General features: G+C 41.7%; 1 protein-coding gene across 7 annotated transcripts in view; it reads left to right on the top strand.

Moving 5' to 3' along the window:
* The window catches only part of ppp2r5eb (protein phosphatase 2, regulatory subunit B', epsilon), a 48,912-nt gene that overhangs the window by 7,495 nt on the left and 29,109 nt on the right, over nucleotides 1–12,308 (top strand). For 4 of the 7 annotated variants that reach the window (XM_044374418.1, XM_044374421.1, XM_044374423.1 and 1 more), the window contains exon 2: nucleotides 4,123–4,286. In XM_044374418.1, the coding sequence (XP_044230353.1) occupies nucleotides 4,123–4,286 (164 nt within the window). Of the gene's footprint in view, nucleotides 1–4,122; nucleotides 4,287–11,238; nucleotides 11,470–12,308 lie in introns of those variants that run through there. The other 3 variants (XM_044374419.1, XM_044374420.1, XM_044374422.1) reach the window with 2 other exon arrangements.

The following is a 12,308-nucleotide window of genomic DNA, read 5'->3' on the forward strand; positions in this document are numbered from 1 at the left end:
TTTGAAGATTATTAATCATTCAGCGTCATATCCAGAACTTAATAAGTTTGGATAATGCACAGAAATATTTGAAGAACAGGAAACGATATCATCATTAATTTGACTCCTGCTCACTTATTGTGTTATTCTGACATCACAGCAAAGGTAGTTTAATAAAATAATTTAGGGGAATTAATTTCCACTAAGCTATATGACTATATCAGCCACTAACAGGCCACAACATACACTGAAGACCTCAGTTACCAACGAACCAGGAAGGTTTCCAACCTGCTGAACTCCAGTGAGCTCGACGCTGACCGCTCAGGACGTGACGCTGCTTTCAGTTCATTTAGCTTAACAAATAAAACCCAGAATACTTCAGGGATGAAGGTTATCATTCATTGTCCATCACCGTCTGAACAAAAAGGTCCTCGCTACCTGCAGCACGCTAACTTTCTCTCCTTCCTCCTCACAGGCTCATATTAAATAAGATGTGCAAAACAGTTGAGCAAGAATAAAAAAAAAAAAAGTTAAAGTCGCAAATGCAAAGATCCACCTCTGGACTTTAAGAATCTATTATGAATCATTCAAATAATAAACACGATTCATTGGAAGATCAACATGTGTATCCAGCTCTAGAGGCTGTAACGCTGTCGTTTGTCGCCGTCAGCAGGTGTTACTTTAATGGACTGATGATGTAAATGTGTACAAATTGCACCGCTGGTTTACATTAATGCTTGTTTTGTCAGAGAGAGAGAGAGTGAAAAATGAAGTTTAAACAGTTTAAGGAACTCTGCGTATTAATCCCAGGTGTCAGTTTTGATTATTATCTCCCTCCGTTTACACGTCATACGGCATCAACGCCGCCACGGTCTCTAACCACAGATGGACGCGCTGCTACTCGGCAGTCATGAATCACTTTTAAATCCCGCAGTATACCGTGTATGATGATAGACGATCAGCTGTGCAGCCTCAGATAGCCTGTAAAAGGCTTTCACTGCCAGCCAGCGCTGTCCACATCCTCGGGCAGCAGGATGACGTGTGTGTGTGTCTGTGTGTGTGTGTGTGTGTGTGTGTGTGTGTGTGTGTGTGTGTGTGTCCACTCTGTTATGTACAAGGCCTGCTGGACATACTCTATGACTGCCTGTGTGACTTTGACAGAGCGTTAGAGAGCACGGCCTGCAGCGTCTCATCCGCGTCTTATTACATGTCGATCGAGCCTCTAATTCATTTCTTTCTCACGTCTTTATGTCACCCAGCTGAGTGAGTGTGGACTACGTAAGGATCTATTTCCTCTCATGACATCAGTGTCACCTGTTGTTGTTGTTGTCTATAAACATTTAATCCTAATAGGAGTTAAGGACATAACATCGACACTTAAATTACTTAACTCAGCTTCAGTCCACCATCAGTATTTTTAGTCATGTTTGCGGTGAAGCTCCAACATTTTAGAGTGAAATATCTCAACAAATGTTTAATTGATCACCATGAAATTTGGTTCAGACTATTCAGGCAGCAGTTCCCAACAACATGCCTGTAAAGTCCAGTTTACACCAAAGATTTGCGACAAAATGAAACGGTTTTAGAGCGTTAAATGGTAATTAGGTAAATTAACTGCATTTATAAAGTGTCTTTCTAGTCGTCCGATCACTCAAAGCGTTTCACACAAACTCACACACCGATGGCACAGCCTTCAGGAGCAATTTTGGGTTCAGCATCTTCCTCAAAGACACTCCGACATGCGGGCCGGAGGAGCCGGGATCGATCCGCCGAACTTGGGGTGACGACCCGCTCCACCTCCTGAGCCACGGCCGCCTGACGTTGCAGCGGCGTAAACTGGTCCGTCTCAGCTTGCCAAGTCACCAGTAGCTGGTTTTATAACGTCACTTGTTTCAAAAGCCAATCAGCTTGTAGTGAAGTCACTGGGTCAAGTCAGTTACAGTTTTGGAAGTTTTTTAATGTTTCATCAATGCTGGAACTGCAACTTAACTCGCTATCATAATTAATATTTTAAGACACTACAAATACAAATTATCCAGCCACAAAAAAACGCCTTAAAAGCTGGCGGTTAGAACGGAAGTACATGGGTGTAAACCAGCAGGTTTCAGAATGTTGCAGACCGGCGCGTTGCAAGTTTCAACTTGTCTCATCGTGAATCTTTGGTCTAAACTGACCTTTAAGCTTCAGTTTAGATCCAATAAGGGAATTTTGAAGCCAGTTTTTGACTAAAAACATGACATTTGGTCATCATATGTATTAAGCAGGACATTAAACTCTTTAAATGACTTTCTTTAAATGGCCAGAAATATATTGTATGTTTTGGCATTTCTGCACTGACATTCCTATTTAACACAGGTTTTGTCTCAGTAGCGGTAAAGATGTAAGAACAGCAGTTTGCTAATATCTGGTTTTATCTCTCCAGTGATTTTTGTATTTTGTGTTTGTATCTCGGTTCATCGTTTCCCCCTCGGTAGCTGAAAATACGTCTCGACTCTCTATTTTGTCTTGGGTGTGGTCGAGCAAAGCAGTTTAGCAGCAGTTTACAGTAATAAAGTGTGACTTCTGCGGTGGCTCGTGCGTGTTCGTGTGCGTGTGTGTGTGTGTTTCTCGTCGCAGCCAGTTTGTTAGAAGTTTTTCAGACGTAATCAGCAGTAAACACACAGCAGCGGGCTTTTCCTCAGCTTCCTCCCTCTGTGGCGAAGGCTCGCAGCCACAGAACTCGCTCTATTGTTGTGGTCAGACCGTGGTGTTTTCTCTATGTGTGTGTGTATGTGTGTGTGTGTGACGGTCGGCAGGTATGAAGGCGGTGTGTTTTTGTGTACTGTACCCAGACCTCAACTTGAGGCCCAAATAGTCTCCCATGCTGAGAAAATGAGGCTGTCTGCTTTTGCCGCACAGGTTTGTTGTGGAACTAATAAAACTGTGCAGGAAGGTGGACCGATATAAATAAAACAGTCAGCGGGGATGTTGTTTTCCTTCTTTCTTTTCTCTCTTTTTTTTTTTTTTTTTAAACTCACTACCAAGAAGAAACATATGGCCTTCAGGCTGCATGAGTATTGTTATAAAGATCGATTCATCAGGTCTATAAAATGAGATATCATATAAATGTTTTGTTGTTTGCAGTTTGAAACACCTAAAAGATTCAGGTTACAATCACAGCAGACGATCACGGTGATTATTGACATTTTAGAAGCTGTAACTGGTTAATTTTAGCCATTTTCGCTTAGAAAGCTACTAAAACCATAAATCGATAATTGAAATGGTTCCTGTTTAATTTCCTGTCAGCTGACGAATCAATTAAGGGACTAATCGTTTCAGCTCTAGTCTGAGACGAGACCTTCTGAACTTTAATCAAGATGACCTTAATTACACTCAGTTAAATAAAGTCTTTAAAAATTGCGGCAAACTGTGCTTTCAAGTCACAAATTAAACCGGTCACACAGACGACCGGGACGTCAGCACTCATTTCATTTCTGTAATATTTTAAAGAATATTTTTATTGCCGTTCAGCGTCCTAAAAAGCTCAGCATTTAAAAGGTTTGTAGGCACTTAAGTTCTATGTAAATGTATGAATTTACTGTGTATTTATTATAAATTATTCAACACAAAGTACAAGCTTGAATGGATAATAACCAAATGAGGTCATTTTGCTCCTAAACAGTTGTAGATTTCTTCCAGCTTTTTGACGCTGAGATTGTTTTATTTATTTACGGTTCAACAAAATACTTTGAAGCTTCCCAAACGTGAGAATTAGCTTTATTTTCTCTATTTCATATCTTAAGCTGTCTTAAGTGTTTTTGACTGTTGGTTAGATAAAAATAATCAACTAGATAATTATAGTAATTTGTGTAATTTTGTGAGAATGTGTAGTTTTACAGACTTAATTCACCAAAGGCTGCGCTGTTCATTACTTTGTGTTTTTTGTGGCCTAAATTCTGCTGCAGAGGTTTTTTCATTTTGAGTGGAATCAAGTTCAAATAAACTCTTTTCTTTCATAAATTACTTTTTAAATCTGTAGTTATTAAACATCATGTAATAACTCCAGTTTAAAGTATGTACTGGTCAGAGTTCGCTCTAAACTCACGTCTGATGTGATGGTGTTAATAACCCGTCGTCCCCCCCCCCCCCTCATGTTTCTCTCAGCAGGGCTATGTCCTCGGCAGCCACCACATCTCCATCTGTGGACAAAGTGGACGGATTTTCACGGAAGTCTGTCAGGAAGGCCAAGCAGAAGCGGTCGCAGAGTTCATCCCAGTTCCGCTCTCAGGGCAAACCCATAGAGCTCACGCCCTTGCCACTGCTCAAGGGTAAGTGTGTGTTTATGTGTATGTATGTGTGTGTGTGTGTGTAGGGGGGATGTCGGGGTGATAACCTGGTCAAACACTTACATCAGTCAACCTGCTTGAATCTATTTTTGCTCGGATTCCGCAAAAGGAAATGAGATTCAGATCAGAGAGGTATTCTGAAAGTCGAGACTTAAGACTCCTGCATTAATAAAATCAGATAAGACAGTCACTTTATCAAAAAAAAATCCACCTTTTAACTTTCTTTTAAACACATAATCTGCTTCCCCTTATTTACGGTGCCTGTGCTGTGGTGATGTGTACGCTAGGTGAAGCATTGAAACAACATTTTGTCAAATATTCTGCATCTTTGTGCATCATTTCCCCCTTAAGTTTCAACCTTACTTTGTATAAAATGTTGTAAAAAGTGAATTTTAACAGTAATCAGTTTATAAAGATGGACCAACTGAGTCTAGATGGGTCAGTAAATGTATAGATAGAATATTGGGGTATTGGTACAGGATTATGTAATTTTCTTCTGTCCTTCCACGTTGGCCCAGTGGTGTCAACATCCTGCTGGGAATCTTCAACAGTAGCTTCACCTTTCCTCTAGTTGCTCTTCTAACACGTAGCCCTCTCCCCTCAGACAGCGTCAGTCTGCTTTCTGTCTCTCGCTCGCAAGTCAGTAAATCTGGAGCCCCGGGGGGGTTGGGAAATTATATCGTGAAATTGGTACAGCGATGACTGTAAGTGTTAAAACTGGAGCTTGCTGTTTTCCTGCCTCGCCAACCAGTCAAGTGTCTGGTTGGACTCACTCCGTCTGAGTGTTGTTATTGTTTCCGTACCCTCTGCTCTGTGTCTGTTAGCTACGTGCCTAGACAGGTAGATCATCACCATGATCACACACAGAGACGGGTCAGTCAGCGCTGCCGTCTTGTTTGTGTCACCGATACAGGAAAAAAATATGTCATGTCTACATCTTCAATCCTCTGATTCCTTCATTGTTAATGTTGAGGGAAAGAGCCACCTGATGTGCCACGTTCATACGTAGCTTCTCAAGGCTTCTACAGCCGTGAATGAGGAGATCGATCCTATTTTGCTTGTTATCCCTCAAAACAAAGCAATAACCACTTGTGGCGAGTCATCACATGTTTAACTAGATAGTTAAATTTTAACAACTTGAGAGCCATGAAAAGATAAAAAAAACTGCAGATATTCTAAAGAAGTCTGAAAAGAATAAACGTCGCAGAGCATCCTGGTGATCATCTTGTGCCTCATGAGATGTATCTGACCAACAGGTTGGGACCTACTGAACCATAATAGATCAGTTTAAACTGATTATAACCCAGATTTAATGTTATCATGCATGTTTATCAGGGACTGAAGTTGCTGATGACTCTCTGACATGATGATATGTTGATTCTTGTTAGTTTATTTACATATCGCCTCATATCATTCACAAATCACGACGCAGCTTAAAGTGAATCAGGCGCACAGTGACACGCCCCCCGTCACGTTTCATCCGTGTATATACAGCAGCGGTGACGGCAGGAATGCAGCCAGACAGAAACCAGACAGATTCACGACCTGTGAAGAAAAACTACTTCCTGGTTTCTCCTCACGGCCTGAGACTCCGCCCCGCCGCCCTCACAGAGGGCGGGGCTTACCTTCCTGTGTTTTTATGTGTGTTTTGCTTACTTAACGCATGCCGTCCCTCACACACACACACACACACACACACACATACACACACACACAGGCTCAGAGTGTTGATTCCATGATCAGCAGACATCATTAGTTTTTGTAATCATTTGTACAAAATGAATCTGGTTTGGTTTTATGAATCTGAATCATTTTATTGCAGTTGTAGGTTCATTCTTCACCTGGGAAACAGCTGTTTACAAAAACAATTTCACCTCAAGGTCCATTTAGAGCTGGATCTGATATCAGCTGAACCATTTAACTCACAGAATTGTAGATGTTGAAATTCCCCTTTTTTTTGGCTGGACCGCAGGGGCCGGTCTGAGTGATGAAGTTACACGATTTGTCGGCCGAAGCTCGGGACAGCAAAGTATCCCAGAATTTTGCGCCGACCAGCAGCGATGGTGGAAAGTTTGAGCCAGGCCAAAAGCTGCAGGGCTATTAATACGTGAAAGGGAAAGCGGTCTCAGACTTTTGGACCCTGCTGTTTACTACTGTTGTAAAGAAAGAAACATTTATTTAACTGTTGAACAGTTCCTTTAAGCTCTAACAAATCCTCACAACAACAACAACAACAGCAGTGGCTGCTATAAAGGAGTCACAGTGAAAGGTAAATGTTTGTGAGGGATTACAGTATGATTATGAGATGTTTGCACAGAGATGGAAACAACCACCGTCAAAAGGAAATAAGGGACCCTTTTTCTTTTTTTTTTCTAGAACAAAGCACATTTAAAATGATTTCCCGCAGTGAGAGGCTGGTATGTAAAGACTGTAAGCACATGTACACTACAGATGCTTTTGTGTCCTTTTTTTTTTTTTCTCCATCCTGAGCTGCTGAAACTGCAAGCATACCAGGGGCACGTAGTTACCAAAGGAGCAGGAGTGTCTCATTTATTTCCCCAGGATTCGGATAAGGATACCTTTTCCCGTCCGGTCACAAGACAACAACCTTTGAGCCTCCCTCCACTCCCATATATGTCCACGTAAAACCAAGCGGAAGAACGAGGATTAAGTTCGCCTCTTCCACTCGTCTGTCGTGAACTTTTAAGCGCACAGATAAACAGCGGGCTCCCCCCCGTGACCGACGCCGAAAGCCCCGTGTTAAATCATCAAGCGCTTAAATTGAATTAATAAATAGAATCAGCCATTGTAGAGCGACACAGTCGACCTCGGATGACCATAACAAATACGTTGCCTTCAGGTACGCCCGAACAATGGCTGCCTTTTGTTACAAATATCTCTCTTTTTACCGACATGCTCTCCTACCTCTAATCTCTCAGCATTATATAACTGGCAGGGAGATGTGTATGGGCCAGTGCTGTATTTTATTAACTGGCTGGCAGTCTCTGAGGCCGCCCCAAGGCTCAAACCATTTGGGAGTGTTTTACACCAGCGATCAGAAAAAGAGGTCAGGGATATATACTCTGTATTTCTATTTAATTTCAGCGGGCTTTCCTGTTTTTTTTTTTTTTTTTTCTACTGACAATTCTATTTTTATTTGTTGCCTCCAGGCTGCATTTTATTAGCCATTTTTAGATTACATAGCATTTGTTGTTTTACAGTCGTCAGGGATGTTATTTCTGTATGATCTGTCTTCCTTAAGTACTCCCCAGACGCGTCTGCTAGTCGTTTGCTGCCTGATTTTTACCAGGAAGAGAGACAGGGATACAACATGTCTCTGTAAACCTTTTTAAAGGGGACTTTTTTAAAATCCGGGGCTGCTACTGGAATATCTTTGCATGATTTATATTTTTTCTTTACACCGGACCTTTATGCAGCCTCTGCGCGGGAGGGTGGGGGGGTGGGGGGGGGAACAGACACTGTATCTGTACATGTCGGAGCCTGAAACCCATCTGAAATATGAGAGTAAACAATGCCAACAACCCATGAAAAAAAAAAACACCTTAGCAACAACCTTAGCAACCAAGCCTACACAACAAATAGTTGTTTATGGGTGTGTGTGTGTGTGTGAGAAAAAAATGTCACAAATGAAGCGTTCAGAGCAGGTCGAAGCCCTGACTTTTGACTCGCAGGTAGCGTTTCTACAAACATGTTTAACATCCAATAGAACAGGACATAAAAGAAAAGAAAATATGACTTCCTGCTTTCTATTCCTTTTTCTCTATTTTATATTTTCAGGCCACCGCTCAACAAACACAAACCTGTTCTTCCACTTGTCTTTCATTTAACCTTTTCTCATTGGGATGTGCATTTTTATGTTCATTTTTCTTCTTCTTCTTTGCTGCGTCTCTTCCTCTCCGTGTCCGTAATCTGTCAGTGGTAACCTCTTGCCCCCGAGGTAAACTGCAGCAGAGGTGGGAGTACAGTATAAATCTGGACAGCTGTATCCTTGGAGCGATTGGTTAACAGGCTGCGAAAGCACATCATCAGGATGCACAAATTACATCTTTTTTCCCTCCTCCTCCTCCTCTTCCTCCTCCTCCTCCTCCTCCTCCTCATCCTCATCTCACGTTAGTCACCGTCACAGGTCAGACTTTAGCCCGAAAATGACATGCAAGGTCTTGGTAAGGCACAGTGGATTACATAAATCCCGTGGTTGGCAGCGCAGCTCATTCCTAGATGTTTAGAGGAAGACGAGGAGGGTGCAGTTTCCTCAAGGGGGGGGGATCCCGGGCAAAACGATGACGCACACTTTCAGGAATGTCATTTTTATAACCGAAGCCACACCCCAGCTTCAACAGATAGCGACTTACCTGAGTGGATTTTTTCTTTTATAATTATTTAAAAGAAGCTCAGAAAAACACTTTTGCACAACAAATGATTCGACTTTATAGAAGGAAAAAGTAACTATGATCATGTTTTTACAGTCACTTCATGGTGAAGAGTAGTGAACATACAAGAACAGGCTTGACACCGTATGTGCTAACACAATCGGTTTCATGATGTCTGAAACTAACCTTTTAATAATATCCAACAATTATGTAATTAAATAGAACAGCCCGCAGAGGTTTGGCAGGAGTGTGTGTGTGTGTGTGTGTGTGTGTGTGTGTGTGTGTGTGTGTGTGTTGTCTTACAGTGCAGTGATTGGCTGAACAGAGGTGTGTTCGTTCTCACACAAGCCGCCATTCATCATCTGCTCTCTCTGAGTGGACTGATATTTGACAAATTTGACTTTATTATTTGACACTTTGGCCACATTTAATATGAACATCCAACATTGTGACGTTGTGTGTGTGTGTATATATATATGTGTATATATATATATATATATATATATATATATATATATATATATATATATATATATATATATATATATGACTTAAAATAAGGAAAAGCATAAGTCCTCTTTAAATAAGTCAAAAAAAATGAATTTTTTGTTCTTTTGTTGTTGTTGTTGTATTGTTTAGGTTAGCAGCAGTCATGTAAAGGTTGTCAGGTTAAAGGTCAGGTGGAAAATGACAATGTGTCCAAGATGCATGTGTCATTAAGTATATTGTTTATACCTGCTGTAAACATGCTGGATAATAACCATGCATTGTCACCTCCATTACTTGGTCTCTGGCTTTCGAGCTGCTGTTACTCGTGCACGTGTACGGTGAAAAGTTTTCCCCCAAAGTAATAAACATTCTTCAGAAGAGGTGCGAGGAGAAATTGCCAGCAAGCTCCCCCCGGTTACCGCTAGAGTTGTCATAGCAACATCACATCGCCGGGATGAGTCCGCCCTTCACAAGAACACAACACGTTATGACAAGATTGTGCAGCGAGTTTGTAAATATATACAGATGGAGGATTATATAATCTCATTTACATACCTGTGACAGTTCACGACATAGTTTAAGCTTCATTAAGTGTTTCCACAGAGACGTTCGCTCAAGGAGGTCGGTACGAGGGCGGAATAAACACACAGAGAGAGGGAGAGAGGTGAAGAGAAGTGACGAGGCTGGCGGGAAACCTGGAGGAAGGATTAGGAGTCCTTTAATGTTCTGTGGCAGAGGAAGGAAAGGAGGAGGAAGAGGAGGGGAAGGAGATGCTTCCTGTCAGACGACGGCTAAACAGAAACAAACTCCTCCTCTGTCCGGGAATCTGTCCATTCATCCCTTTTTATTTATCACTTTTCATCACTCATCATATGCATATTAGGACTGAAACATTTTAAATTAGAAATCATAATGCAGTAAGTGATTATTCAGTTAGTTAGCGGTCACAGTTAGACATGTCACCAATGTGTAAAAGTGCCAGAACATTTATGTAATGAGACAATCAAACCAATCGGTTTTTCAACACCTCGTTTGCAGCCTCCTGTGCATGATGGGAAATGACCACAAATCACCAGTGTTTTTCTCTTTTTTCAAGTTTCTTTATTCTGGTTTTGGTAAAACAAACAAAAAAAAAAAAACAAACTAGCCCTGAGGAGTGAAGTTTAGCTTGTAAAAACAGTAGAAACAGAAAGATGCTGTTGTTGCATCATGGGAAATGTAGTATCCTGTGTTTCTTGACCGATACTAGAGGCTAAAAGTCAGGATATCTCACCCCACCATTATTCTTTATTTAAATCTGTCCCTTTCAAGTCTCCCAGCTTTATGTAAATGTACAACATATAAAGTAAAAAGATACAAGATGCAAACATAAAACAAAAAGAAAGAACTACTCCAGTCAAATCATACCTAGTGATTACGTTTATGCAAAAACAAAACAATCTCTTATCCAACAAGAGAAAGAACACTCACCAAAAGTTTTACACATGCCAGCAGCAGCTGTCATGTGAGGACAGGAGATATATTTGTGAATAAAAAAAAATCTTCTGTCCTTCTTCTGCTCCGGTGGCTTGATTGTTTTCACTGCAGCTCTCTCCTGGAAGTTCTCTCCTTCCTCTCCTGCCACACTGACGTTAGCCGCCGTAACGTAACTCGTAATCGACCTCCTCCCTACGACAGGCGCTGGTGTAAATCGGGGGGGGGGAGAAAAAAACATGACAAACAAAGTCTGTCGGAGGCACATATCTAATTTCAACATCAACCAGGGCTAATGTGGGCCAAATCCTCCTGCGGCTGGACGCGTCTTTGGCATTTTCAAGCTGAATTAGGTTCCCCCCAGGGCACATGTCCACCTCGTGTAGGAGGACTGATCTGTCTCTGACCTCTCCGGGCAGCAGGCTTTTTAAGAAAAAAAAAAAAAGAGAGAGAGAGAGAGAGAGGAGCAAAAAATAGAAAGAAAGAGAGAGACTGAGATATACAATGATGCACAGCCCGCCCCTGGCTCTCTCCACGGCTTCCTCTGGTCTCCGGTTGACCAATGAAGCCCACCGACACGCCGCCCCGTCTTCCCCTCCCCTCCACGTCCTCCTCTCAGGAGAAACCCGATCCACGAGGTGTCTCTTTACATTTTTCCAGCCCCACTCGCTACAAACAAGCCACAAGAGAAGCGTGGGGGTCCGCTAAACTTTCTGTCGTCCACATGTTAGGCTCAAATCAGCTCACACCACGACGTTCATGACTGTGTTTTTCTACCGTCGGTGCCATACTGGGAGCGGAAACCTGATTGAGTGAGTGACAGGCTTTATGTATTTATGTGGGGAGGAGGAGGAGGGGGGGGGTTGCGCTTACTGCTAGCACAGGAGCATGGTTAAAGTTAGCTTCTGCTGTCAAGGGCTGCTGCTGCCACCCGGCCCAGCCTGTCATGCGTGTGTGAGGCAGCTGGGAAAGGTAAAGCCTTAAAATGGAGCGGGGCGGTAACAGAAGACGAGTGTTTTCACTAGCTGAGAGGAGAATGGAAAGTTCACTGGTTAAAAAAAAAAAAAGGCGTTGCATTTTTATTCTTTTGAAATCCATGTGGAAGAATGTGCGGTTTGCATGTTGACATTCCTCAAGGTTGGACGCAACTTATGACTTGAGTTTGAAACATGTTCTGAATTGGATCCAAAATTTAGAAGAATCCAAAGAAACTCGTCGCTCTTGTTGACTTCGATTTATATGTTTTGGAATTTTTTTTATTGCTCAGATAATATGAGAAGAATCTGTATCAAGATTCAACAAGAGTCAGAATCGATTAGTAAAACCTTATCTGGAATCAGAATAAAACATTATGGTTGGTAAATGTTTAAATAGTGCTGATAAGATACCAGAGCTGAAAAAAGTAGTAATCAATCAGTTGATCAGAAGAAAAATAATCAATTACTGTTTTGATAATCGTATAATACGTAATTTTTCAAGCAAAAAAGCCAGTTCCAGCTTCTCAGTTTGCAGGATTTGCTGCTTTTCTTTGTGTTGGGTGATTATAGATCAATATTTTCAGGTTTTTGGACTGTTGGTCAGAGAAAACAAGCAATTTCTTGACTTCACTTTGGGTTTCAGGAATTTTTTGACATATTATACAGACCAATCG

This window comes from Thunnus albacares, chromosome 15, assembly GCF_914725855.1.
Source record: "Thunnus albacares chromosome 15, fThuAlb1.1, whole genome shotgun sequence".
Taxonomy (NCBI): domain Eukaryota; kingdom Metazoa; phylum Chordata; class Actinopteri; order Scombriformes; family Scombridae; genus Thunnus; species Thunnus albacares.